Below are 25,092 nucleotides of genomic sequence, written 5' to 3'. Positions count from 1 at the left end.
GACCCGTTTTCGGGCTGCAACTTCTCATGTTGCAGACTTTTCAGACGACGAGTAAGGTGCTTTTTAGGTCGTGGTTCTATACTCAGTGATGCCGTTGGAGTTGATGGACCCATTTATCTTCCAAGTCTTCCGCTGTTATCGTTATTAGATGGCCTTAAGCCATATTTATTGTAATAAGTTCTCTTTGAGACAATGATGTAATAAGTGTGTGATTGCCACTCTGCTATAAATCCTTCGATGTACTGTGTGGTGTAAGCATTACTGATCCAGGGATGACACCGGAGCACAGAGCACTTGATCCATTCGGGTCGGGTCGCCACACCCCCAAAGCAGTTTTGTGAATGGGGTTTTGAGCTAGGAGAACAAAAATGGCAGCAAGATGAGCTAGAACTCGTGCTTGAGCTGGTTAGTGATTTTTGTGGGAGGAAGGAGTGTGTGGTGGCTGGAATAAGTGGAGGGGAGCCACCATGGGCCCACGAGGCAGGAGGCGCACCCAGGGGGTAGGGCGCGCCCTCCACCCTCGTGGGCACGTGGCTGCTCCCCCTGTTGTGTTTTCAGTGCCAGATATTCTCAAATATTCTAGAAAAAGTCATATTTATTTTTCAGGGCATTTGGAGAACTTTTGTTTTCGGGGTATTTTTTATTGCATGGATAGTTCAGAAAACAGATAGAAAAATACTATTTTTGCTTTATTTAATATAAATATCAGAAAGTAAAAAGAGGGTACAGAGAGTTGTGCTTTCTAACTTCATCCATCTCATGCTCATCAAAAGGAATCCACTAACAAGGTTGATCAGGTCTTGTTAACAAACTCATTCCGAATAACATGGAACCGGAGAAATTTCTAATAACACTATGTTACCTCAACAGGGATATGCATGTCCCCAACAATAAGAATATCATATTTCTTCTTGATAGTAGGAAGAGGAAATTCAAAACCTCCAATGGTGATTGTTGAAATTTTTCCAATAGAATTGATACTGTGGACTTGAGGTTGTTTCCTCGGAAAGTGTACTGTATGCTCATTACCATTAACATGAAAAGTGACATCGCCTTTGGTGCAATCAATAACAGCCCCTACAGTATTCAAAAAGGGTCTTCCAAGAATAATAGACATACTATCGTCCTCGGGAATATCAAGAATAACAAAGTCCGTTAAAATAGTAACGTTTGCAACCACAACAGGCACATCCTCACAAATACCAACAAGTATAGCAGTTGATTTATCAACCATTTGCAAAGATATTTCAGTAGGTGTCAACTTATTCAAATCAAGTCTACAATATAAAGAGAGAGGCATAACACTAACACCGGCTCCAAGATCACATAAAGCAGTTTTAACATAGTTTCTTTTAATGGAGCATGGTATAGTTGGTACTCCTGGATCTCCAAGTTTCTTTGGTATTCCACCCTTAAAAGTATAATTAGCAAGCATGGTGGAAATTTCAGCTTCCAGTATCTTTCTCTTATTTGTAACAATTTCCTTCATATATTTAGAATAAGGATTCATTTTAAGCATATCAGTCAAACACATACATAAAAAGATAGGTCTAATCATTTCAGCAAGGCGCTCAAAATCCTCATTATCCTTTTTCTTGGATGGTTTAGGAGGAAAAGGCATGGGTTTCTGAACCCATGGTTCTCTTTCTTTATCATGCTTCCTAGCAACAAAGTCTCTTATCATAACGTTGATTCTTTGATTGTGGGTTATCAAGATCAACAGCAGGTTCAATCTCTACATCATTGTCATTACTAGGTTGAGCATCAACATGAGCATCATCATTAACATTATCACTAGGTTCATGTACATTACCATATTGTGTTTCAGCATCGGAGATAGAGATATTGTTGAGATTCTCAGGTGTGTCAATAACAGGTTCACTAGAAGCATGCAAAGTCCTATCATTTTTCTTTCGCTTCCTTTTAGAAGGACTAGGTGCATCAATATTAATTTTCTGAGAATATTGCTCTATTCTCTTAGGATGACCCTCAGGATACAAAGGTTCCTGAGTCACTTTACCTCCTCTAGTTGCAACTCTAACATCAATGTCATTATTTTTACTATTCAATTCATTGAGCAAATCATTGTGAGCTTTAAGTACGTGTTCTACTTGAGTGGTAACCATAGAAGCATGTTTACTAATAAGTTTAAGTTCACCTTTAGCACTAGCCATATAATCACTCAAGTGTTCAATCATATAAGCATTGAAGTTTTCTTGTTTAACAATAAAATTATCAAACTCATCTAAGCATTGGCTAGCAAACTTAGAAGGAGGGATTTCAGCTTTATCATATCTATAGAGACAATTTACCTTTACTACCTATGTAGGGTTATCGAGACCATGTGTTTCTTCAATAGGTGATGAATTAAGACCATGTATTTCTTCAATAGGCGGTAAATTCTTAACATCTTCAGCTTTTTTACCTTTTTCTTTCATAGATTTCTTTGCCTCTTGCATATCTTCATGACTGAGAAATAGAATGCCCCTTTTCTTCGGAGTTGTCTTAGGATTTGGTTCAGGAAGTGTCCAATTATTTTCATTGGTCAACATATTATTCAATAGAATTTCAGCTTGATCAATAGTTCTTTCCCTGAAAACACAACCAGCACAACTATCTAGGTAATCTTTGGAAGCATCAGTTAGTCCATTATAAAAGATATCAAGTATTTCATTCTTCTTGAGAGGATGATCAGGCAAAGCATTAAGTAATTGGAGAAGGCTCCCCCAAGCTTGTGGGAGACTCTCTTCTTCAATTTGCACAAAATTATATATCTCCCTTAAAGCAGCTTGTTTCTTATGAGCGGGGAAATATTTAGCAGAGAAGTAGTAAATCATATCCTGGGGACTACGCACACAACCAGGATCAAGAGAATTAAACCATATCTTAGCATCACCCTTTAATGAGAACGGAAATAATTTAAGGATATAATAGTAGCAAGTTTTCTCATCATTAGTGAACAGGATAGCTATATCATTTAATTTAGTAAGATGTGCCACAACAGTTTCAGATTCATAGCCATAGAAAGGATTAGATTCAACCAGAGTAATTAACTCAGGATCAACGGAGAAATCGTAATCCTTATCAGTAATAAAGATAGGTGAAGTAGCATCAGCAAGATCATATTTCATTCTAGAATTTAGAATTTTTTCTTTAAGCTTAGCTAATAGTTTCTTAAGATCACTTCTATCATTGTAGGCAAGAAAGTCTCTAGCAGTTTCTTCATCCATAACATAACCCTCAGGAACAATAGGAAATTCATATCTAGGGGGAGAATCTTCATCATCACTTTCATCAATATTATCAGTTTCAGTAATTTCATTCTCCCTAGCCCTAGCAAGTTGTTCATCAAGAAATTCACCTAGTGGCACGGTATTATCAAGCATAGAAGTAGTTTCATCATAAATATCATGCAAAGCAGAAGTGGCATCATCAATAACATGCGACATATCAGAATGAATAGCAGGTGTAGGTGTCACAAGTTTACTCAAAACAGAAGGTGAATCAAGTGCAGAGCTAGATGGCAGTTCCTTACCTCCCCTCGTAGTTGAGGGAAAAATCTTTGAGTCACTTGATCTTCACTTCAAATTGATTTTGGGACTTCCCAGCGAAGTTTTTGAAGATCTTTTGGACCTGAGATTTATCATCAAGGAAGAACACCCACGTAAATCTTGAAAAATCATCAACTATGACTAGACCAAGTGAGTTACCACCGAGACTCTTATAGGCATTGGGACCAAAGAGATCCATGTGAAGTAGCTCGAGTGGTCTTCTCGTGGTCGTGACTCCCTCCAACTTGTTTTCCTGCTTGACAAGCAGTACAAAGTCTATCCTTGTCAAATATAACATCTTTTACTCCAAGGATATGATCACCTTTAATAAGCTTATCAAGATTTCGCATGCCCCCATGACCTAGCCTTCTATGCCACAACTAGCCTTTAGAAGATTTAGCAATTAAGCAAGTTCTAGGTTGAGCCTTTTTAGTGAAATCAACAATGTAAAGATCACCTCTACGTATACCGGTAAAGACCATTTTATGATTGTATCTTCGAAACACTTGGCAATCTACTTCAGTAAATAGGACATTGAAACCGAAATCAGCAAGTCTAGATACTGAAAGTAAATTGTACCCAAGAGATTCAATGAGCATGAAGTTTTGTATGGAGCTATCATGTGAGATGGCCACCTTACCGAGGCCAACCACCTTACCCTTTGAGTTATCACCAAAAGTGACATACTTTCGAGGGCCGTCGTTTTCAGCAAGCTCACGAAACATATCTTTCTCTCCGGTCATATGATCAGTACATCCACTATCAAGAACCCATTCCTTTCCTCCAGCCATGTAGCCGCAAAGATTAGCCATAATACCAAAGTGTCTCATCGCATCGTCAAGATCACTATCAGTATCATCATTCTCATCATAGTATCCATGTTCAACATCATCTTGTATTTGATCAATTCCTAGAGAGGGTAATTCATTAGATAAATGATCATCACAATGGTCACCTTTATGAATTCTAATAGCTTCGGATATGATATTGCTAATGATTCCAACATCTCCTTTGGCACGCATGAGATTGGTAAGCTCAAATAGACAATCGCCAAACATAGGATCACTAGAATTCATCTTACTCAAGGCAATAGACTTATGAAGGATTTCATCTAAGTTTTGCAAGGAATAGTTTGGAAATCTTTCCTCAAGAAATCTCCATATAGTATAGGCACAATCAAGAGTAGGCAAACATCCAATCAAGTTTCTAGGCAAGCCTCTAGTGATAAGATTAACAGTTCTAAGGTTGCGGATCATGTCAATAGACTCATCAAGGGTAGGATGCAAAGGATCAACATGAGGTGCACAAGGGCTAGTAATGTACTTGTTCAAATGATATTCATTGAAAATCTCAAGCATCTCATTTTTCCACTCATGAAAGAACTCTCCATCAAGAATAGGCACTCTACGTCTAAGACTCCCCAACGTAGACTCATCCATCTTCCTCCAATGGTTATTAAACCAAAGCAATGGAGACCAAAGCTCTAATACCAATTGAAAGGATTGAGAAGAGGTGTCTAGAGGGGGGGTGAATAGGCTCTAAGTAAGAAAAGTTGCAGTTTTTAAATTCTTTAAGTTGAAGTGGAGTTTTGGCACAAGTTTAAACATTCACAATACATATCAAGCAAGCATGACAAGAGTATATGAGCAGCGGAAAGTAAAACATGCAAGTTGCAAGAATGTAAAGGGATGGGCTTGGAGTGTGCAAACGCAATTTGGAGACACAGATATTTTTTTATCCGTGGTTCTGATAGGTGGTGCTATCGTACATCCACATTGATAGAGACTTCAATCCACGAATGGTAATGGTTGCATGAGTTCACGGAGGGCTCCACCCACGAAGGGTCCACGAAGAAGCAACCTTCTCTATCCCACCATGGCCGTCGCCCACGATGGACTTGCCTCACTCGGGTAGATCTTCACGAAGTAGGCGATCTCCTTGCCCTTACAAACTCCTTGGTTCAACTCCACAATCTTGACGGAGGCTCCCAAGTGACACCTAACCAATCTAGGAGACACCACTCTCCAAGAGGTAATAGATGGTGTGTTGATGATGAACTCCTTCCTCTTGTGCTTCAAATGATAGTCTCCCCAACACTCAACTCTCTCTCTCTCAGGATTTGGATTTGGTAGAAAGAAGATTTGAGTGGAAAGCAACTTGGGGAAGGCTAGAGATCAAGATTTATGTGGTTGGAATGGAATATCTTGACCTCAACACAAGTGTAGGTGGTTCTCTCTCAGAAAATGTATGTTGGAAGTGTAGGCATGTTCTGATGGCTCTCTCTACGAGTGAAGAGTGGGTGGAGGGGTATATATAGCCTCCACACAAGATCTAACCATTACACACAATTTACCAAACTCGATGGGACCGATTCAGAGAACTCGGTCAGACCGATTTAGTTCATAACATGACCGTTAGGCATTTCGGTGGGACCGACATGATCAACTCGGTGGGACCGATGTGCTAGGGTTAGGATAAAGGCTCAACTCGGTTTGACCGATTACACAAACTCGGTGAGACCGATTTGGGTAATAAGTGAAACAGAGAGTTCGCCAAGCAAACTCGGTGGGACCGATTGCATACCTCGGTGGGACCGAAATTATTGCAATAGGCAACAGAGAGTTTGCAAGCCCATCTCGGCGAGACCGAGATCCCATCGGTGAGACCAAATTGATTAGGGTTTCTGGCAGTGGCTATGTCAAGAGAACTCGGTGGCGCCGGATAGAAAGTTTCGGTGGGGCCGAGTTTGACTTTTGGTTTGGGACATATGTGGATATGAGAAAGTAGTTGAGGGCTTTGGAGCATATCACTAAGCATTTTGAGCAAGAACCTCATTAAGCAGCACCTCACCCCCTCTTGATAGTATTGGCTTTTCCTATGGACTCAATGTGATCTTGGATCACTGAAATGAAAAATGTAGAGTCTTGTTCTTTGAGCTTGAGCCAATCCTTTGTCCTCAGCCTCTTGAAGGGGTTCCACATCCTCTAGTCCATGCCACTCCATTGTTGAACTTATCTGAAACATACTAGGTAGAGGCATTAGTCCAACAAGAGATATGTTGACATTAATTACCAAAATCACCCAGGGAGCACTTGTGCTTTCAAAAGTGAATGCTTCAATGCTCATCACATACGTGTATGTAGAGTGTGGACTACTTCATAGTCTGTTTTCAACATTAGTACTACTAGATAAGTAGTAATTCTGAACATCTTTGTAGCTTGCAAAAACCAGATTGCAAGTAATTCTGAACATCTTTGTAGCTTGCAAGAACATACTTGAAATCAGTTGACACATGACCCCCGCGGCAGAAGGCACTGATTAATGCTAATGATTTAGTAACTACAAGTTTCTGTGTTTTTCTTTGCCTTGTCCCGCCCAGCAATGTATTCTATTTGTCTGTGAAGACTGAATTTGGTGCCAGACATTGCAGCACGAAGTAAACACAACACCCTCCTGATGTGGTACTATATTATAGCGAATAACCTAACAAGAAATCTGCTAACACACAAAGTAATTTAGTTCACATATGCATTTCTGTGTTTCTTTTGGACTTTATGTTTTTCTATGCACTTGTCAAATTTATATATTTAGTTTGAATAGGCAGTGAGGAATTAAGCATATATTTTTGGCATGAGCCCCTTTAATTTGCTAGATGAGAAGGAATCTTAATTTAATGGGTCTTGTGAATTGTAATATACTATTTTGTTTAACTGATGCAATTTGCGTACTAACAAGTTTTCACTTTCCCCACATGGTCACAGGGGTGATCGACGTTGACTAGCGCGGCCCGGTGGGCGTTGTGCTCTCCAACCACTTGGAGGCAGACTTTGCCGTGAAGCCCGGTGGCCACGTCGAACAGATGATCTTCCAAGTGATTTTGACACCGGAGGTCTCCGAGGTGGAGGTCCTCGACGCCACCATTCGGGGGAGGGAGGATTCGGGTACATTGGCATCTGAACTCCGAGCCTTGGTAGATACATCTAGAGAAGTGATCTGTTTAGGTTGGTGGTGGACCACTAGGGGAGGTACTTCGATGATGGTTGTGTGTCTGATGTTCAATGGAATCTTGAGATGGTTCTGTGACGTTGGTTTGGTTTGCAGTGGACGTATTACCATTCATGAATACTACATCTAGCTTTTATTTTTTTAATTCCTAAATTGTTAGTAGTAGCGTGGGGTAAAAGTGAGCGCTACTAGTAGTTAGGTTAGTAGTATCGTGGGTGTTAGGTTAGTAGTAGCGCGGGTGCACCTGCGCTACTACTAATCATTTAGTGGTAGCATGGGTGCACCCGCACTACTACTAACCATTTAGCTGTAGCGCGATACTAGTAGCATGGGTACCCACGCTACTAGTAGCCAATTTACCCACGCTACTAGTAGCCTTTTTCCTAGTAGTGCAATCAAAGCAGAATGTAGAGTTTTTGAAGGAAATATGCCCTAGAGGCAATAATAAAGTTGTTATTTCATTATATCATGATAAATGTTTATTATTCATGCTAGAATTGTATTAACCGGAAACTTAGTACATGTGTGAATACATAGACAAAGAGAGTGTCACTAGCATGCCTCTACTTGACTAGCTGGTTGAATCAATGATGGTTATGTTTCCTGACCATAGACATGAGTTGTCATTTGATTAACGGGATTACATCATTAGAGAATGATGTGATTGACTTGACCCATCCGTAAGCTTAGCACGATGATCGTTTAGTTTGTTGCTATTGCTTTCTCCATAACTTATACATGTTCCTATGACTATGAGATCATGCAACTCCCGAATACCAGAGGAACACTTAGTGTGCTACCAAACGTCACAATGTAACTGGGTGATTATAAAGGTGCTCTACAGGTGTCTCCGATGGTGTTTGTTGAGTTGGCATAGATCGAGATTAGGATTTGTCACTCCGATTGTCGGAGAGGTATCTCTGGGCCCTCTCGGGAATGCACATCACTATAAGCTTTGCAAGCAATGTGACTAATGAGTTAGTTACGGGATGATGCATTACGAAACGAGTAAATAGACTTGCCGGTAACGAGATTGAACTAGGTATTGAGATAGCGAAGATCGAATATCGGGCAAGTAACATACCGATGACAAAGGGGACAACGTATATCGTTATGCGGTTTGACCGATGAAGATCTTCGTAGAATATGTGGGAGCCAATATGAACATCTAGGTTCGGCTATTGGTTATTGTCCGGAGACGTGTCTCGGTCATGTCTACATAGTTCTCAAACCCGTAGGGTCCGCACGCTTAACGTTCGGTGACGATCGATATTATGAGTTTATGTGTTTTGATGTACCGAAGGTAGTTCGGAGTCCCGGATGTGATCACAGACATGACGAGGAGTCTCTAAATGGTCTAGACATAAAGATTGATATATTGGATGGCTATATTCGAACACCGCAAGTGTTCCGGGTGATTTCGGAGAAAACCGGAGTACCGGAGGGTTACCGGAACCCCCCGGGAGAACTAATTGGCCACATGGGCCTTAGTGGAGAGAGAGAGGACCGGCCAGGGCAGGCCACGTGCCCCCTCCCCCTCTGGTCCGAATTGGACTAGGGAAGGCGGGCGGCGCCCCCCTTTCCTTCTCCCTCTCCTCCTTCCTTCCCCCCTCCTAGTAGGACTAGGAAAGGGGAGTCCTACTCCTACTAGGAGGAGGACTCCTCCTCTCCTGGCACGCCCCAAGGACCGGTTGGCCTCCCCCTTGCTCCTTTATATACGGGGGTAGGGGGGACCCTAGAACACACAAGTTGATTGTTTCCAGCCGTGTGCGGTGCCCCCTCCACCATAATCCACCTCGGTCATATCATAGCGGTGCTTAGGCGAAGCCCTGTTTCGGTAGCATCATCATCACCGTCATCATGCCTCATGCTGATGAAGCTCTCCCTCGACACTCTGTTGGATCGTGAGTTCGTGGGGCGTCACCGAGCTGAACGTGTGCAGATCGCGGAGGTGCCATACTTTCGGTACTAGGACCGGTCGATCGTGAAGACGTACGACTACATCAACCGCATTGTCATAACGCTTCCTCTTACGGTCTACGAGGGTACGTAGACGAAACTCTCCTCTCTCGTTGCTATGCATCACCATGATCTTGCGTGTGCGTAGGAATTTTTTTGAAATTACTGCGTTCCCCAACAGTGGCATCCAAGCCAGGTTTATGCGTAGATGTTTTATGCACGAGTAGAACACAAAGGAGTTGTGGGCGTGGGTATATACATATTGCTTGTCGTCACTAGTTGATTCTTGATTCAGCGGTATTGTTGGATGAATCATCCCAGACCGACATTACGCGTACGCTTACGCGAGACTGGTTCTACCGACGTGCTTCGAACACAGCTGGCTGGTGGGTGTCAGTTTCTCCAACTTTAGTTGAATCAGATTCAATGAACAGGGTTCTTTCTGAAGATCAAAAAGCAATCACTATACCGCGTTGTGGTTTTTGATGCGTAGGTAAAAACGGTTCTTGCTTAGCCCGTAGCAGCCACGTAAAACTTGCAACAACATAGTAGAGGACGTCTAACTTGTTTTTGCAAGGCATGTTGTGATGTGATATGGTCAAGACATGATGCTAAATTTTATTGTATGAGATGATCATGTTTTGTAACACAGTTATCGGCAACTGGCAGGAGCCATATGGTTGTCTCTTTATTGTATGAAATGCAATCGCCATGTAATTGCTTTACTTTATCACTAAGTGGTAGCGATAGTCGTAGAAGCAATAGTTGGCGAGATGACAACGATGCTTCGATGGAGATCAAGGTGTCAAGCCGGTGACGATGGTCATCATGACGGTGCTTTGGAGATGGAGATCAAAGGCACAAGATGATGATGGCCATATCATACCACTTATATTGATTGCATGTGATGTTTATCCTTTATGCATCTTATTTTGCTTAGTTCGACGGTAGCATTATAAGATGATCTCTCACTAAATTTCAAGGTATAAGTGTTCTCCCTGAGTATGCACCGTTGCTACAGTTCGTCGTGCCAAGACACCACGTGATGATCGGGTGTGATAAGCTCTACGTTCACATACAACGGGTGCAAGCCAGTTTTGCACACGCAGAATACTCAGGTTAAACTTGACGAGCCTAGCATATGCAGAAATGGCCTCAGAACACTGAGACCGAAAGGTCGAGCATGAATCATATAGTAGATATGATCAACATAGTGATGTTCACCATTGAAAACTACTCCATCTCACGTGATGATCGGACATGGTTTAGTTGATATGGATCGCGTGATCACTTAGATGATTAGAGAGATGTATATCTAAGTGGGAGTTTTTAAGTAATTTGATTAATTGAACTTTAATTTATCATGAACTTAGTACCTGATAGTATTTTGCATGTCTATGTTGTTGTAGATAGATGGCTCGTGCTGTTGTTCCGTTGAATTTTAATGCGTTCCTAGAGAAATCTAAGTTGAAAGATGATGGTAGCAACCCCACTGGGTCCGTAACTTGAGGATTATCCTCATTGCTGCACAGAAGAATTACGTCCTGGAAGCACCGCTAGGTGACAAACCTGCTGCAGGAGCAACGCCAGATGTTGTGAACACCCGACAGAGCAAAACTGATGACTACTCAATAGTTCAGTGTGCCATGTTTTACGGCTTAGAACCGGGACTTCAACGACGTTTTGAATATCATGGAGCATATGAGATGTTCCAGGTGTTGAAGTTAATATTTCAAGCAAATGCCCGGATTGAGAGATATGAACTCTCCAATAAGTTCTACAGCTGCAAGATGGAGGAGAATAGTTCTGTCAGTGAACATATACTCAGAATGTCTGGGTACCACAACCACTTGACTCAACTGGGAGTTAATCTTCCTGATGATAGTGTCATTGACAGAGTTCTTCAATCACTGCCACCAAGCTACAAGAGCTTCGTGATGAACTATAATATGCAAGGGATGGATAAGACGATTCCTGAGCTCTTCGCAATGCTAAAGGTTGTGGAGGTAGAAATCAAGAAGGAGCATCAAGTGTTGATGGTCAACAAGACCACCAGTTTCAAGAAAAAGGGTAAAGGGAAGAAGGGGAACTTCAAGAAGAATAGCAAGCCAGTTGTTGCTCAAGTGAAGAAACCCAAGTCTGGACCTAAGCCTGAGACTGAGTGCTTCTACAGCAAAGGGACTGGTCAATGTAAGCGGAACTGCCCCAAGTATTTGGCAGAGAAGAAGGATGGCAAAGTGAAAGTTATATTTGATATACATGTTATTGATGTGTACTGTACTAAATGCTCGCAGTAGTGCCTGGGTATTTGATACTGGTTCAGTTGCTAACATTTGCAACTTGAAACAGGGGCTACGGATTAAGCGAAGATTGGCTAAGGACGAGGTGACGATGCACGTGGGAAATGGTTCCAAAGTCGATGTGATCGCCGTCGGCACGCTACCTCTACATCTACCTTTGGGGTTAGTTTTAGACCTAAATAATTGTTATTTGGTGCCAGCGTTGAGCATGAACATTATATCTGGATCTTGTTTGATGCGAGACGATTATTCATTTAAATCAGAGAATAATGGTTGTTCTATTTATATGAGTAATATCTTTTATGGTCATGCACCCTTGATGAGTGGTCTATTTTTACTAAACCTTGATAGTAGTGATACACATGTTCATAGTATTGAAGCCAAAAGATGCAGAGTTGATAATGATAGTGCAACTTATTTGTGGCACTGCCATTTACTCCCTTCGTTCCAAATTACTCATCGCAAAAATGGATGTATCTAGAGCTAAAATACATCTAGATACATCCATACTTGCAACAAGTAATTTGGAACGGAGGGAGTAGATCATATTGGTGTAAAGCGCTTGAAGAAACTCCATTCTGATGGACTTCTGGAATCACTTGATTATGAATCACTTGGTACTTGCAAACCATGTCTCATGGGCAAGATGACTAAAACTCCGTTCTCCGGAACAATGGAGCGAGCAACAGAGTTATTGGAAATCATACATACTGATGTATGTGGACTAATGAACATTGAGGCTCGCGGCGGATATCGTTATTTTCTCACCTTCATAGATGATTTGAGCAGATATGGGTATATCTACTTAATGAAACATAAGTCTGAAACGTTTGAAAAGTTCAAAGAATTTCAGAGTGAAGTGGAAAATCAACGTAACAAGAAAATAAAGTTTCTATGATCTGATCGTGGAGGAGAATATTTGAGTTACGAGTTTGGTCTTCATCTAAAACAACGTGGAATAGTTTCACAACTCACGCCACCCGGAACACCACAGCGTAATGGTGTGTCCGAATGTCGTAATCGTACTTTACTGGATATGGTGCGATCTATGATGTCTCTTACCGATTTACCGCTATCGTTTTGGGGTTATGCTTTAGAGACGGCCACATTCACGTAAATAGGGCAACATCTAAATCCGTTGAGACGACACCTTATGAACTGTGGTTTGGCAAGAAACCCAAATTGTCGTTTCTTAAAGTTTGGGGCTGCGATGCTTATGTGAAAAAGTTTCAACCTGATAAGCTCGAACACAAATAGGAGAAATGTGTCTTCATAGGATACCCAAAGGAGACTGTTGGGTACACCTTCTATCACACGTCCGAAGGCAAGATATTCGTTGCTAAGAATGGATCCTTTCTAGAGAAGGAGTTTCTCTCAAAAGAAGTGAGTGGGAGGAAAGTAGAACTTGATGAGGTAATTGTACCTGCTCCCTTATTGGAAAGTAGTTCATCACTGAAATTAGTTCCAGTGATTCCTACACCAGTAAGTGAGGAAGATAATGATGATGATCATGAAACTTTTGATCAAGTTACTACCGAACCTCGTAGGTCAACCAGAGTGAGATCCGCACTAGAGTGGTACGGTAATCCTGTTCTGGAAGTCATGTTACTTGACCATGACGAACCTACGGACCATGAGGAAGCGATGATGAGCCCAGATTCCGCAAAATGGCTTGAGGCCATGAAATCTGAGATGGGATCCATGTATGAGAACAAAGAGTGGACTTTGGTTGACTTGACCGATGATCGGCATGCCATAGAGAATAAATGGATCTTCAAGAAGAAGACTGACGCTGACGGTAATATCACTGTCTACAAAGCTCGACTTGTTGCAAAAGGTTTTCGACAAGTTCAAGGAGTTGACTATGATGAGACCTTCTCACCCGTAGTGATGCTTAAGTCCGTCCGAATCATGTTAGCAATTGCTGCATTTTATGATTATGAAATTTGGCAAATGGATATCAAAACTACATTCCTTAATGGATATCTTAAAGAAGAGTTGTATATGATGCAACCAGAAGGTTTTGTCGGTCCAAAAGGTGCTAACAAAGTGTGCAAGCTCCAGCGATCCATTTATGGACTGGTGCAAGCCTCTCGGAGTTGGAATATATGCTTTGATAGTGTGATCAAAGCATATGGTTTTATACAGACTTTTGGAGAAGTCTGTATTTACAAGAAAGTGAGTGGGAGCTCTATAGCATCTCTGATATTATATGTAGATGACATATTGTTGATCGGAAATGATACTGAATTTCTGAATAGCATAAAAGGATACTTGAATAAGAATTTTTCAATGAAAGACCTCGGTGAAGCTGCTTATATATTGGGCATCAAGATCTATAGAGATAGATCAAGACGCTTAATTGGACTTTCACAAAGCACATACCTTGATAAAGTTTTGAAGAAGTTCAAAATGGATCAAGCAAAGAAAGGGTTCTTGCCTGTGTTACAAGGTGTGAAGTTGAGTCAGACTCAATGCCCGACCACTGCAGAAGATAGAGAGAAAATGAAAGGTGTTCCCTATGCTTCAGCCATAGGCTCTATCATGTATGCAATGCTGTGTACCAAACCTGATGTGTGCCTTGCTATCAGTTTAGCAAGGACGTACCAAAGTAATCCAGGAGTGGATCACTGGACAACAGTCAAGAACATCCTGAAATACCTGAAAAGGACTACGGATATATTTCTCGTATATGGAGGTGACAAAGAGCTCGTCGTAAATGGTTATGTCGATGCAAGATTTGACACTGATCCGGATGACTCTAAGTCACAAGCCGGATATATGTTTTTATTAAATGGTGGAGCTGTCAGTTGGTGCAGTTCCAAGCAGAGCGTCATGGCGGGATCTACGTGTGAAGCGGAGTACATAGCTGTTTCGGAAGCAACAAATGAAGGAGTCTGGATGAAGGAGTTCATATCCGATCTAGGTGTCATACCTAGTGCATCGGGTCCAATGAAAATCTTTTGTGACAATACTGGTACAACTTCCTTGGCAAAGGAATCCAGATTTCACAAGAGAACCAAGCACATCTAGAGACGCTTCAATTCCATCCGCGATCAAGTCAAGGAGGGAGACATAGAGATTTTCAAGATACATATGGATCTGAATGTTGCAGACCTGTTGACTAAGCCTCTCTCACGAGCAAAACATGATCAGCACCAAGACTCCATGGGTGTTAGAATCATTACAATGTAATCTATATTATTGACTCTAGTGCAAGTGGGAGACTGAAGAAAATATGCCCTAGAGGCAATAATAAAGTTGTTATTTATATTTCCTTATATCATGATAAATGTTTATTATTCATGCTAGAATTGTATTAACCGGAAACTTAGTACATGTGTGAATACATAGACAAACAGAGTGTCACTAGTTTGCCTCTACTTGACTAGCTCGTTAATCAAAGATGGTTAAGTTTCCTAGCCATGGACAAAGAGTTGTCATTTGATTAACGGGATCCCATCATTAGAGAATGATGTGATTGACTTGACCCATCCTTTAGCTTAGCACTATGATCGTTCAGTTTATTGCTATTGCTTTCTCCATAACGTATACATGTTCCTATGACTATGAGACCATGCAACCTCCGAATATCAGAGGAACACTTAGTGTGCTATCAAACATCACAACGTAACTGGGTGACTATAAAGATGCTTTACAGGTGTCTCCGATGGTGTTTGTTGAGTTGGCATAGACCGAGATTAGAATTTGTCACTCCATGTATCATAGAGGTATCTCTAGGCCCTCTCGGGAATGCACATCACTATAAGCCTTGCAAGCAATGTGACTAATGAGTTAGTTACGGGATGATGCATTACGAAACGAGTAAAGAGACTTGCCGGTAACGAGATTGAACTAGGTATTGAGATACCGACGATCAAATCTCGGGCAAGTAACATACCGATGACAAAGGGAACAACGTATATCGTTATGCGGTTTGACTAATGAAGATCTTCGTAGAATATGTGGGAGCCAATATGAACATCTAGGTTAATGTCTACATAGTTCTCGAACCCATAGGGTCCACGTGCTTAACGTTCGGTGATGATCGGTATTATGAGTTTATGTGTTTATATGTACTGAAGGTAGTTCGGAGTCCCGTATGTGATCATGGACATGACAAGGAGTCTCGAAATGGTCGAGACATAAAGATTGTTATATTAGACGGCTATATTCGGACACCGAAAGTGTTCTGGGTGATTTCGGAGAAAACCGGAGTACCGGAGGGTTACCGGAACCCCCCTGGGAGAACTAATGGGCCACATGGGCCTTAGTGGAGAGAGAGAGGGCCGGCCAGGATAGGCCGCGCGCCCCCTCCCCCTCTGGTCCGAATTGGACTATGGAAGGGGGGGGCACCCCCCTTTTCTTCTCCCTCTCCTCCTTCCTTTCCCCCTCCTAGTAGGACTAGGAAAGGGGAGTCCTACTCCTACTAGGAGGAGGACTCCTCCTCTCCTGGCGTGCCCCAAGGGCCGGCCGGTCTCCCCCTTGCTCCTTTATATACGAGGGCAGGGGCACCCTAGAACATACAAGTTGATTGTTTCCAATCGTGTGCGGTGCCCCCTCCACCATAATCCACCTCGGTCATATCGTAGCGGTGCTTAGGCGAAGCCCTGTTCTGGTAGCATCATCATCACCGTCATCACGCCGTCGTGCTGACAAAGCTCTCCCTCGACACTCTGCTGGATCGTGAGTTCGTGGGACGTCACCGAGCTGAACGTGTGCAGATCGCGGAGGTCCCGTACTTTCGGTACTAGGATCGGTCGATCGTGAATACGTACGACTACATCAACCGCGTTGTCATAACGCTTCCGCTTATAGTCTACGAGGGTATGTAGACGAAACTCTCCCCTCTCGTTGCTACGCATCACCATGATCTTGCGTGTGCGTAGGATTTTTTTGAAATTACTGCGTTCCCCAGCAGTTTTACCTCCTCGAGAGGGCCTGAACCTGGGTAAACACCGTGTCCCTATTCTTCATGTTACCGTCTAGCAGAGTCCACCAGCTCGGGACCCCTTACCCGAGATCTGCCAGATTTAGCTCCGACACAACCTTATCCTTTTTCTTCTTCCACCGAAAGAATTTCCTCCTTTCTCGGTCTTCTATATACATACAAACTCGGGAGCCCAGGCAGCAAACTCCATGAATCTACACACACACATTCACCCTCCTTTGTCCTGCTCCTATGTCGTTCGCGTGCCCCTCGCACAACGCCAATGCAATGCCGAAGAGCTCCTGCTTCTGTTCGCCCGACAGGCTCTCTCACAAGGCTTTGGAGCTTGAGGCAATGGGGGTGTGGTGCAGAGAAGATATCGGGAAGCAGAAGTGGGATGTGCATGATCGGCTCTGACCATGTTTAAATTGCGGGCGGATGTCAGGCCAAGTAGCGAGGTGTTTAATGCCGGCCAACAGATAGATAGATAGATAGGTGGCGTCGCATGCGGGCACCGGAGTAGGTTCCTTGCAACCACACATGTCCAATGGAGGGAGGTGGATGGACGGATGATGTCTGAATGCGCAGAGAAGACACATGCACCGGGACGCGAAGCAGACGGCGCTCTCGGCTGACGCGCCGTTTCAATGCCGGCTCCAGTGAAAGGTCACGCCCGCTCTAGGCCGGCATGAATATGACACTGGCGCTAGCCGGTTCAAACGGGAAAGGGAGAAAGTGCGGGAGAGGTTTTTGGGTTGGTTTGGGGGTGTCGAACGTGTTCGTGGCAGTAGTCTAAACGCCCGCAAAGGCCCCCCCTGTTTGCTTGGTTTGCGAGAAAAAAGGACATCTGGACCGTTTCTCGGACAAATGCGGGACTACATTGAATGATGAAACACGTCTGGAGAGGTTGGTCCGGACGGGACGGATGCGGTGGGTTGAGGGTGAGTGATGTCGAGCATCTCCAGCAGCTTGTCTATATGGATGTTTATACTCGTTTTCCACGACGTGAGCCCAAAACAGGCGTCCAACAACTTATCTATATGGTCGTCCAAATATACACATCCTCTAAATCGACCTCGACAATGTTCATGCCTGGACAATGTGAAGGCGTCGTCTAAAATCAGCCGCAGTCATAATTTCTTTCTCTCCCCAGTGACGGCCCACCTGTCATGGTCCTTGTATATAGACATTTTGATGCAAAATTGGACGTGTATATGAGAGAATCTTTTTAGACCATTGTCTATATGAATATATAGACATCCAAATATACACATGTTATTGGAGATGCTCTTAGAGCATCTCCAACAGGCGCGGCAAAAGGCGCGCCCGCGCGGTAAATCTTGGTTTTAGCGCGCGCCGGCTGGTTCCGCGCGCTCCAGCGGTGGCGGGAACTTACCGCGCACGGGAGAAAGCGGCACACGGCGCGGTAGATTTGGCGCGCCGCTTCACGCGCGCCTATAAAATCCCGCGCTCGCCACGCGCACAGACCACAGCCACGCGCCCTCCCCTCGCAACCTCGCCGCTTTCCGCGCCACCATGCCGCCGCACCGCCGGGGTTCTTCGGGCTACCGCGGTGTCCGCGAGCGCCCCAACGGCTGGTACTCCACCGAGATCCGGTCCGGCGACGTCCGGCTCGGCCTCGGGTCGTTCCGGAGCGCGCACGAGGCGGCCCGCGCGTACGACACGGCGGCGTGGCGCTTGGACAGGCCCCGGTCGCAGATGAACTTCCGGGACGCCTTCACGCGCAGTGCGTCGCCCCTCCGCCGCGTCTCATCACTGACATGGACCGTGCCGACCACGCTCGGCAGCAGCGCCGCCTCCTCATCGCCGAGGAGGACGAGCGAGCCATGGCGGAGTGGCGCCGTCGCCACCCGGAGGACGTCGCCGACGAGCGTGCCTACTGGGCAGAGATGACGGCAAGGCGCCGCGCGAAACGGGCAGAACAGCGTCGGCGGAAGGCATTGGCGAATGCGCAGTCCGATATCGTTGCAGCAGGTGGGAGGTCGATCTTCACGTCAGACGATGAACGTTGGTTGGACATATTGCTCGATACCTCGGACGACACCGACGAGGATGATGATGGTGATGATGGTAGCGACTTGGAGTAGTTTCTATCTACGTATGCTGTAGTAGTTTCTATCTAGTTACACCGTAGTTTTATCTATCTATGCTTTCGAACTATTATCTAGTTGCACCGATGTAAAATACCTTCGTATTGGTTCTTCTATGCAATCTATCGTTTTATCTATGTAAAAATATTGTTGTAGAATGAGCGCGCGCACTGCATTTTTTGCGCACTGCTGGAGCGGCGCGCGCGCTGCATTTTAACGTGGCTGCTGGAGCCAGCGCTGCGCGCCGCGCCAAATCAGGCTATGAACGCGCGGCAAAGCAGTTTTTAGCGCGTGTCGCGTTCGGTGCCCGTTGGAGATGCTCTTAGCTCCCTTTCGTGCAGGATAGTGTGCGGTAGTACTATGAGAAGGCTTTGGAATCTCAGTTGTTAGCATCAAGCAAGTAGTTGGGGGTGTGCAAGCAAGGAAGGACGGGCTGGCCGGGAACCCGAGTCCGTGGCAAGCAAAGCTGGGAGGGGGATGTTGGTGGGCGATTCCGTTGAGCTGTGGAAGGAACGTCTTTGGTCCCAGAAGGCGTGCGCCACGGACACAAGCAACGCAGAGCAGGCGCACGCGTGGATAGGGTAGGGACGGGACGACGCGGTTCGTGCGTGAGCCTGTGCGTTTCTCCCTGCCGACCACACGATGTCCATCTCCGTGTACGTGCGCTGAATCTGCGGCTGGCGCCGGGCCGAACACGCTGGTGAGATTGAGAAGCGTCACAATCCAACCGGGTCAACACACACGTACTCGTCCTCCCCACCGTTGGCGACGCGGCAGCCAACGGTAACTGCCCCATCCACCGTCCAAATCGATGATTATCCAAGCAATACTTTACGAGTAATCGGAATTTTCTAGTCGGCGCGTGCCCTTTTTCCCATGCCCACCTCGCTTTCTTCGAGAGGAAGGAGCTGTCATCTTTTTCTCCTGAAACCACTCGCCGTCGTTTCCTTTTTCTCTTCATTCATTCTCCGGCACATCGATACGCACACCAGCTGAATAATATTATTCAAAGGAAAGCTTCGAGCAGAGGCAAATCCCCACGGAAATACGCGGCCACTTGCGTTTTGCATCTTCTCCTTTCATATTCACTTTCTTCCATTCTTTAGAAAAGGCTTGGGATTATTAATTCATTCAAACGCATGCTTTGGTTACTAGCAGTATAGTATACCCTCTTTCTTGCTGTTTCCTAGTACTAATTTCCACACTTTTGAGAAACGGTGCAAAAGCAAAGGAAAAAAGTAGTGTACCAACCCGAAAAATATATTACCATGAAAGATTTCTAAAATTAATGAAAGATAGTGAACTCGTGGGAAAATATATATGAAAATGAATGACTTAAATATATGAAAAAGGCAGTGACACATGGCAGCCGCAGCAAAGCGAGAAATAAAAATGCATTAAAACCAAGGGAATAAGAATACTGTAATGGCACCCACCACGCGACCTTTGTCCGTTCCTCTCCTCTCCGGTACTCTGCTCTGGAGCCAGTAGTAGTATTTGAACGGAACGGAAGCCCCAGTTGCCAAATCAGATTCAAACCCACAATCGACTCCACACTCCACCCCGGAGTGCGATGCCGCTCCTCATCCTCCTCATGCTGCTCGCCGCCGGCGCGGCGGGGGCAGAGTCGGCGACCCCCTCGCTGCACATCGGCGTCAACTACGGCGCCAACGCCGACAACCTCCCCTCCCCGACCTCCGTCGCCACCTTCCTCGCCACCAAGACCACCATCGACCGCGTCAAGCTCTTCGACGCCAACCCCACCTTCATCTCCGCCTTCGCCGGCACGCCCATCTCCCTCGCCGTCTCCCTCCCCAACTCCGCCCTCCCCGCCCTCGCCGACAAGGCCACCGGCCTCGACGCCGCGCGCTCCTGGATCCGCGCCAACCTCTCCCCCTACGTCCCCGCCACCAACGTCACCCTCCTCCTCGCCGGCAACGAGATCCTCCTCTCCACCGACACCAACCTCATCCTCTCCCTCCTCCCCGCCATGCGCCGCCTCGCGCAGGCCCTCAAGGCCGAGGGCCTCACCGGCGTGCGCGTCACCACCCCGCACTACCTCGGCATCCTCGCCCCCTCCGACGGCATCCCCTCCAACGCCTCCTTCCGGGCGGGCTACAACACCAAGCTGTTTCCGGCCATGCTGCAGTTCCACCGCGACACCGGGTCGCCCTTCATGGTGAACCCTTACCCCTACTTCAGCTACCGGCCGGAGACGCTCAACTACGCGCTCTTCCGCCCCAACAGCGGCATCTACGACCCGGCCACCAAGCTCAACTACACCAGCATGCTGGACGCCCAGATGGACGCAATCTATACCGCCATGAAGAAGCTCGGGTACGGAGACGTCGACATCGCCGTCGGGGAGGCCGGGTGGCCCACCCAGGCGGAGCCCGGGCAGATTGGCGTCGGGGTGCAGGAGGCCAGGGACTTCAACGAGGGCATGATTCGGGTGTGCAGCAGCGGCAAGGGCACGCCGCTGATGCCCAACAGGACGTTCGAGACCTACCTCTTCTCCCTCTTCGACGAGAACCAGAAACCAGGGCCGATCGCCGAAAGGCACTTTGGCCTCTTCAACCCGGACTTCACGCCCGTCTACGACCTCGGACTCCTCCGGGACGGCGCGGTACGTACTGCGCTTTTCTCCCCTCTGATGATCCTTAATAATTATTCAAGATATGAACCTTTACCTGCCTGTCTTGTGTCCTTAAACTTATCAAATTGCTGGGGCCTAAAATCTTTTCTTCTTTACTAGTAGGAGTATAATGATTGGTTGATTGCATCCCATAATTTGTCTGGGCCTGTCTTTACAATCGTGATTTTATATTTCATTTCTGCGGAGAATGTGGTTTCAATTGTGTTAAATTCAGTAGTATTTTATTTGGGAGGAAAAAAAACCCAGGGATGAACCCAGTAAAAGTAGTATAGTACGTAACAATGAACATTCCGTGTCATCCATGGGCTGCAGCAACTCTGTTTACAGCCTTACAGATGATCCGACTTGAATGCTAAGGTGGTCCTCCATTCACACTGCAACTGCAATTGTCAAAGGTGATGTATGTGTATGGACCGGCTTCTTCTGGAAACGGCTAGCTGCTTGCTTGCGTTTCCGACTTTTGCTCCTATCCCCTGCATGGTCTGCTTGCCCAAACGGCTGCCTTTCTTGACTGATCCAGTATGACAGCAGGCGCGTGTTGATAGCAGCCTTGGACACGTCTGGGGTTATGGGTGGGGTGGGACCACTGCCAAAACTCTGATTTAGATCCATATGCACATGTTTGCTAGCTATTCGCTGCTGCTGCTGCTGCTGCTGCTGCTGCTGTAAATGTACCAGTAAGCTTGCACCGGACAATTCCGAGTTATTAACAAAATACCAGTACGTAGTACTCCCTCTCAAAATCTTGTAGTATTAGTTTACAGAGTGAGTACATGCTAAAAGAGGCACTAGGATCTGATATTTGAATTGGAACGGATATATCAGAATAAATGGTTTAATGACTTAAATCAACCGGTACTGTTTTGAGAAGAAGAAGAAGAAAAATCAACAGGTTGTCAACACTGCTGAGTTCTTTTTTTGTTTTTTAATAAGGCTATGTTATAAATTCCGGATCAACACGTTAAGGGCTTCTTTGTGTTAATTTCATTTCTTCAAAGGAAAAGATGTAACCTTGAAACTTTTCTAACGGAAGCTACCTTAAAGCAAAGGAGATAGGGTTTAAGATTCTGGTGGTCTTGTGTCTCAAGTTTTAACTAGAAGCCGCACCTTTGGACTTGCTATCTGTTGTTTGCTGAGATGGTTGCCTATTGTCTACTAGTAAATGACAGGATAGCGCATACATCTGTATACCTGCCTGTAGGTTCAGATAACAGATGGAGCCTTGCTTCATTTGGCGTCATCTCCTTTCCGTGGCATCCAATACAGGAAGGCATGCATCTGTTCTGCTTCAGCTGCATTAATGTTGTGGTGTGCATGTGGATTAGGCCCTCGCATCAAAGGAAGGAAGCAGCCATTAGCTGGCTGCCTTTTCGGATGCTTAGCGAAAGTGAACCATGTGGAGGAGAGGGCCTGACTGCATTACTAATTTTCAGCATGTTGATTCGGCCTTCGGGCGGCTAGTGTGTGTCAACAATCTTAAGAAGAAAACCAACTTGGACTTGCCCTGCTTTGGACGGTGCCAGCCCAGCCCAGAGAACATGTGCTTTGTTGTCAAAGCACCACTAATCTGCACAGCCTTCCAGTATGGCTGTCTAAAGTATTACTAGTATAACTCAGTTGAGAATCTAAAGTATGGCCGACAGTTCTGATGCTTAGATTCGTCGCTCCTGTGCTGTTACCTGACTTAGCAGGTGCCGTTATGTTGTTTTGCATTGCAGTCCGTGGCTCCAACCCCTTCGCCGAACCCATCGCCCAATCCGAGCCCTAAGCCCGCGCCGTCGGGAGGCGGGAAGTGGTGCGTCGCCAAGGACGGCGCCAACGGGACGGACCTGCAGAACAACATCAACTACGCCTGCGGCTTCGTAGACTGCAAGCCCATACAGAGCGGCGGCGCGTGCTTCAGCCCCAACAGCCTGCAGGCCCATGCGTCGTACGTGATGAACGCCTACTACCAGGCCAACGGCCACACCGACTTAGCGTGCGACTTCAAGGGCACCGGCATCGTCACCTCCAGCGACCCCAGTAAGTCCATGTACTAACAGTTTGTGAAGTTTCTGAACCTGGCTGCCTGTGGCATCGGAGGAGCTGACGATGGCACCCTTGTTGTGTTGTTGCAGGTTACGGGGGTTGCAAGTACGTCTCCTGACGGTACGCAGCAAGCCACGGCAGTACGAGGGCAGGGGGGCCAGCCTCCAGCCCACTACCATCTCCAGCTCGGAGCCGCGGTGGCGGCAGCGACGGAGGACTGCTCATACTGCCGGGCTTGCGCCATATTCTTCTATACTCGTGTCTGACAGCCATGCTGCTTCTTCCTTTCTAGTCATATAAATATCAATCATCGCCTCTTAGCTTAGCGCACACAGGCGGCTGTAGCGTGATGTTGGGCCGTCTTGCATTGCATCGCATTAATTTATTTTTCGTTCTCTTCTGTGGTTCGCATTGCATTCCATGTAGAAAATACAAGAAACAAAAAGAGGAAGCCTTGCTGTGTCTTGTCTACTTTGTGATCATCTTCCCCGTTTGAATCGTATAATCTGCATGCATACAGAACATGGCCGATCCTCAAAGCCAGGCCTTAGGTTGACTCCAACAGGGCGACCCATTTGATCCGCTTGTGTTTGTTTGGATTTGTGTGGATAAGAAACTGGCCCAACGCAGCGACGCAAGTGGACGGTTGTCCGAGTTTTTGTTCGCAAAGACTCATTTTTGGCCCAAATTTAGGCCGAGTTTGCATCCGTGCGGATGCCCTCGACGCCCTCTCCCTGTCCTCGTCTGCCCGTATGTGGCACTACCACGCCATCGCCATCTCTCCCAATTCGCTGTTAAATCCTTCCGTGCTCCCGCCCTCTCGCCATGGCCGACATGCCCGACCCCGCCATTGCCCCCTTCCCGGTCATGGCCGCCCACGGCGTGGTCCCGAGGAAGTCAAAGAAGGTGCACACCTCGAAGTAGAGGGATGCCTAGAGCAAGGTGGAGAAAAAAGAAGCCGCCGTTGCAGGCGCTTCGGCCCAGGTCGCTGCTGCGGAGAGCGTTGCCCTCGCCGCCAAGGCCACGCAACAGGTCCTTCTGTCAGGGTACCAAGAAACGACGCTTCTCGTCACCACCGCCACCGCCAACACGGGCTCATCGATGGCAAGCCCGCCCATGCTTCCGGAATCGTCGCGCCTGTCAATAATGCCGCCGGCATACGGGTGCCTTCCTAGGCACGACCCACAGGTGTCCTACTTCTCCATGTCGCCTCGGGACCTCTCACCAAAAATGCACGACTTCGTGCCGGCTGTCCCCGTGGTGCCTGCCCTTGATCTCAACGCCACACCGATGGCCAGCCAATCCACCGGGACGCAAAGGGAGCGCCCATGGGCGATCCCCATTGACAACTTTCCTGACGCCTCTTTCCTATTCGATGGTATGCCGACACCGGCACCGGATAACACGACGTACTACAACAATTTCATCGAAGAGATGATCTATGAGGGTGGCCAAGACGACCGCTGCCAAGACACCCAGGGCCACCACGGCCAAGAAACTCGAGACCAAGGCAACCAAGGTAGGAGTCAACATCGAGGATGAACATTGTTTA

The 25,092-nt window shown here is 46.1% G+C and overlaps 1 protein-coding gene across 2 annotated transcripts; it reads left to right on the top strand.

The window, feature by feature from the left end:
- Positions 1-20,318: 20,318 nt before the first annotated feature.
- LOC125551277 (glucan endo-1,3-beta-glucosidase) lies at positions 20,319-24,011 on the top strand. 2 transcript variants are annotated; one of them, XM_048714452.1, is made up of 3 exons: positions 20,319-21,482; positions 23,231-23,534; positions 23,595-24,011. In XM_048714452.1, the coding sequence occupies exons 1-3, from the start codon at positions 20,430-20,432 to the stop codon at positions 23,804-23,806; spliced, it is 1,569 nt and encodes a 522-aa protein (XP_048570409.1). In that variant the 5' UTR covers positions 20,319-20,429; the 3' UTR covers positions 23,807-24,011. The 2 variants fall into 2 exon arrangements, with proteins under 2 accessions (XP_048570409.1, XP_048570408.1); XM_048714451.1 differs by having other exon boundaries at positions 20,323-21,482; positions 23,630-24,011.
- Positions 24,012-25,092: the final 1,081 nt, after the last annotated feature.

Source organism: Triticum urartu, chromosome 4 (assembly GCF_003073215.2).
Source record: "Triticum urartu cultivar G1812 chromosome 4, Tu2.1, whole genome shotgun sequence".
In the NCBI taxonomy this organism is placed as follows: Eukaryota; Viridiplantae; Streptophyta; class Magnoliopsida; order Poales; family Poaceae; genus Triticum; species Triticum urartu.
Note: the sequence above shows the minus strand (reverse complement) of the source record. Positions and strands in the feature narration are given on the sequence as shown.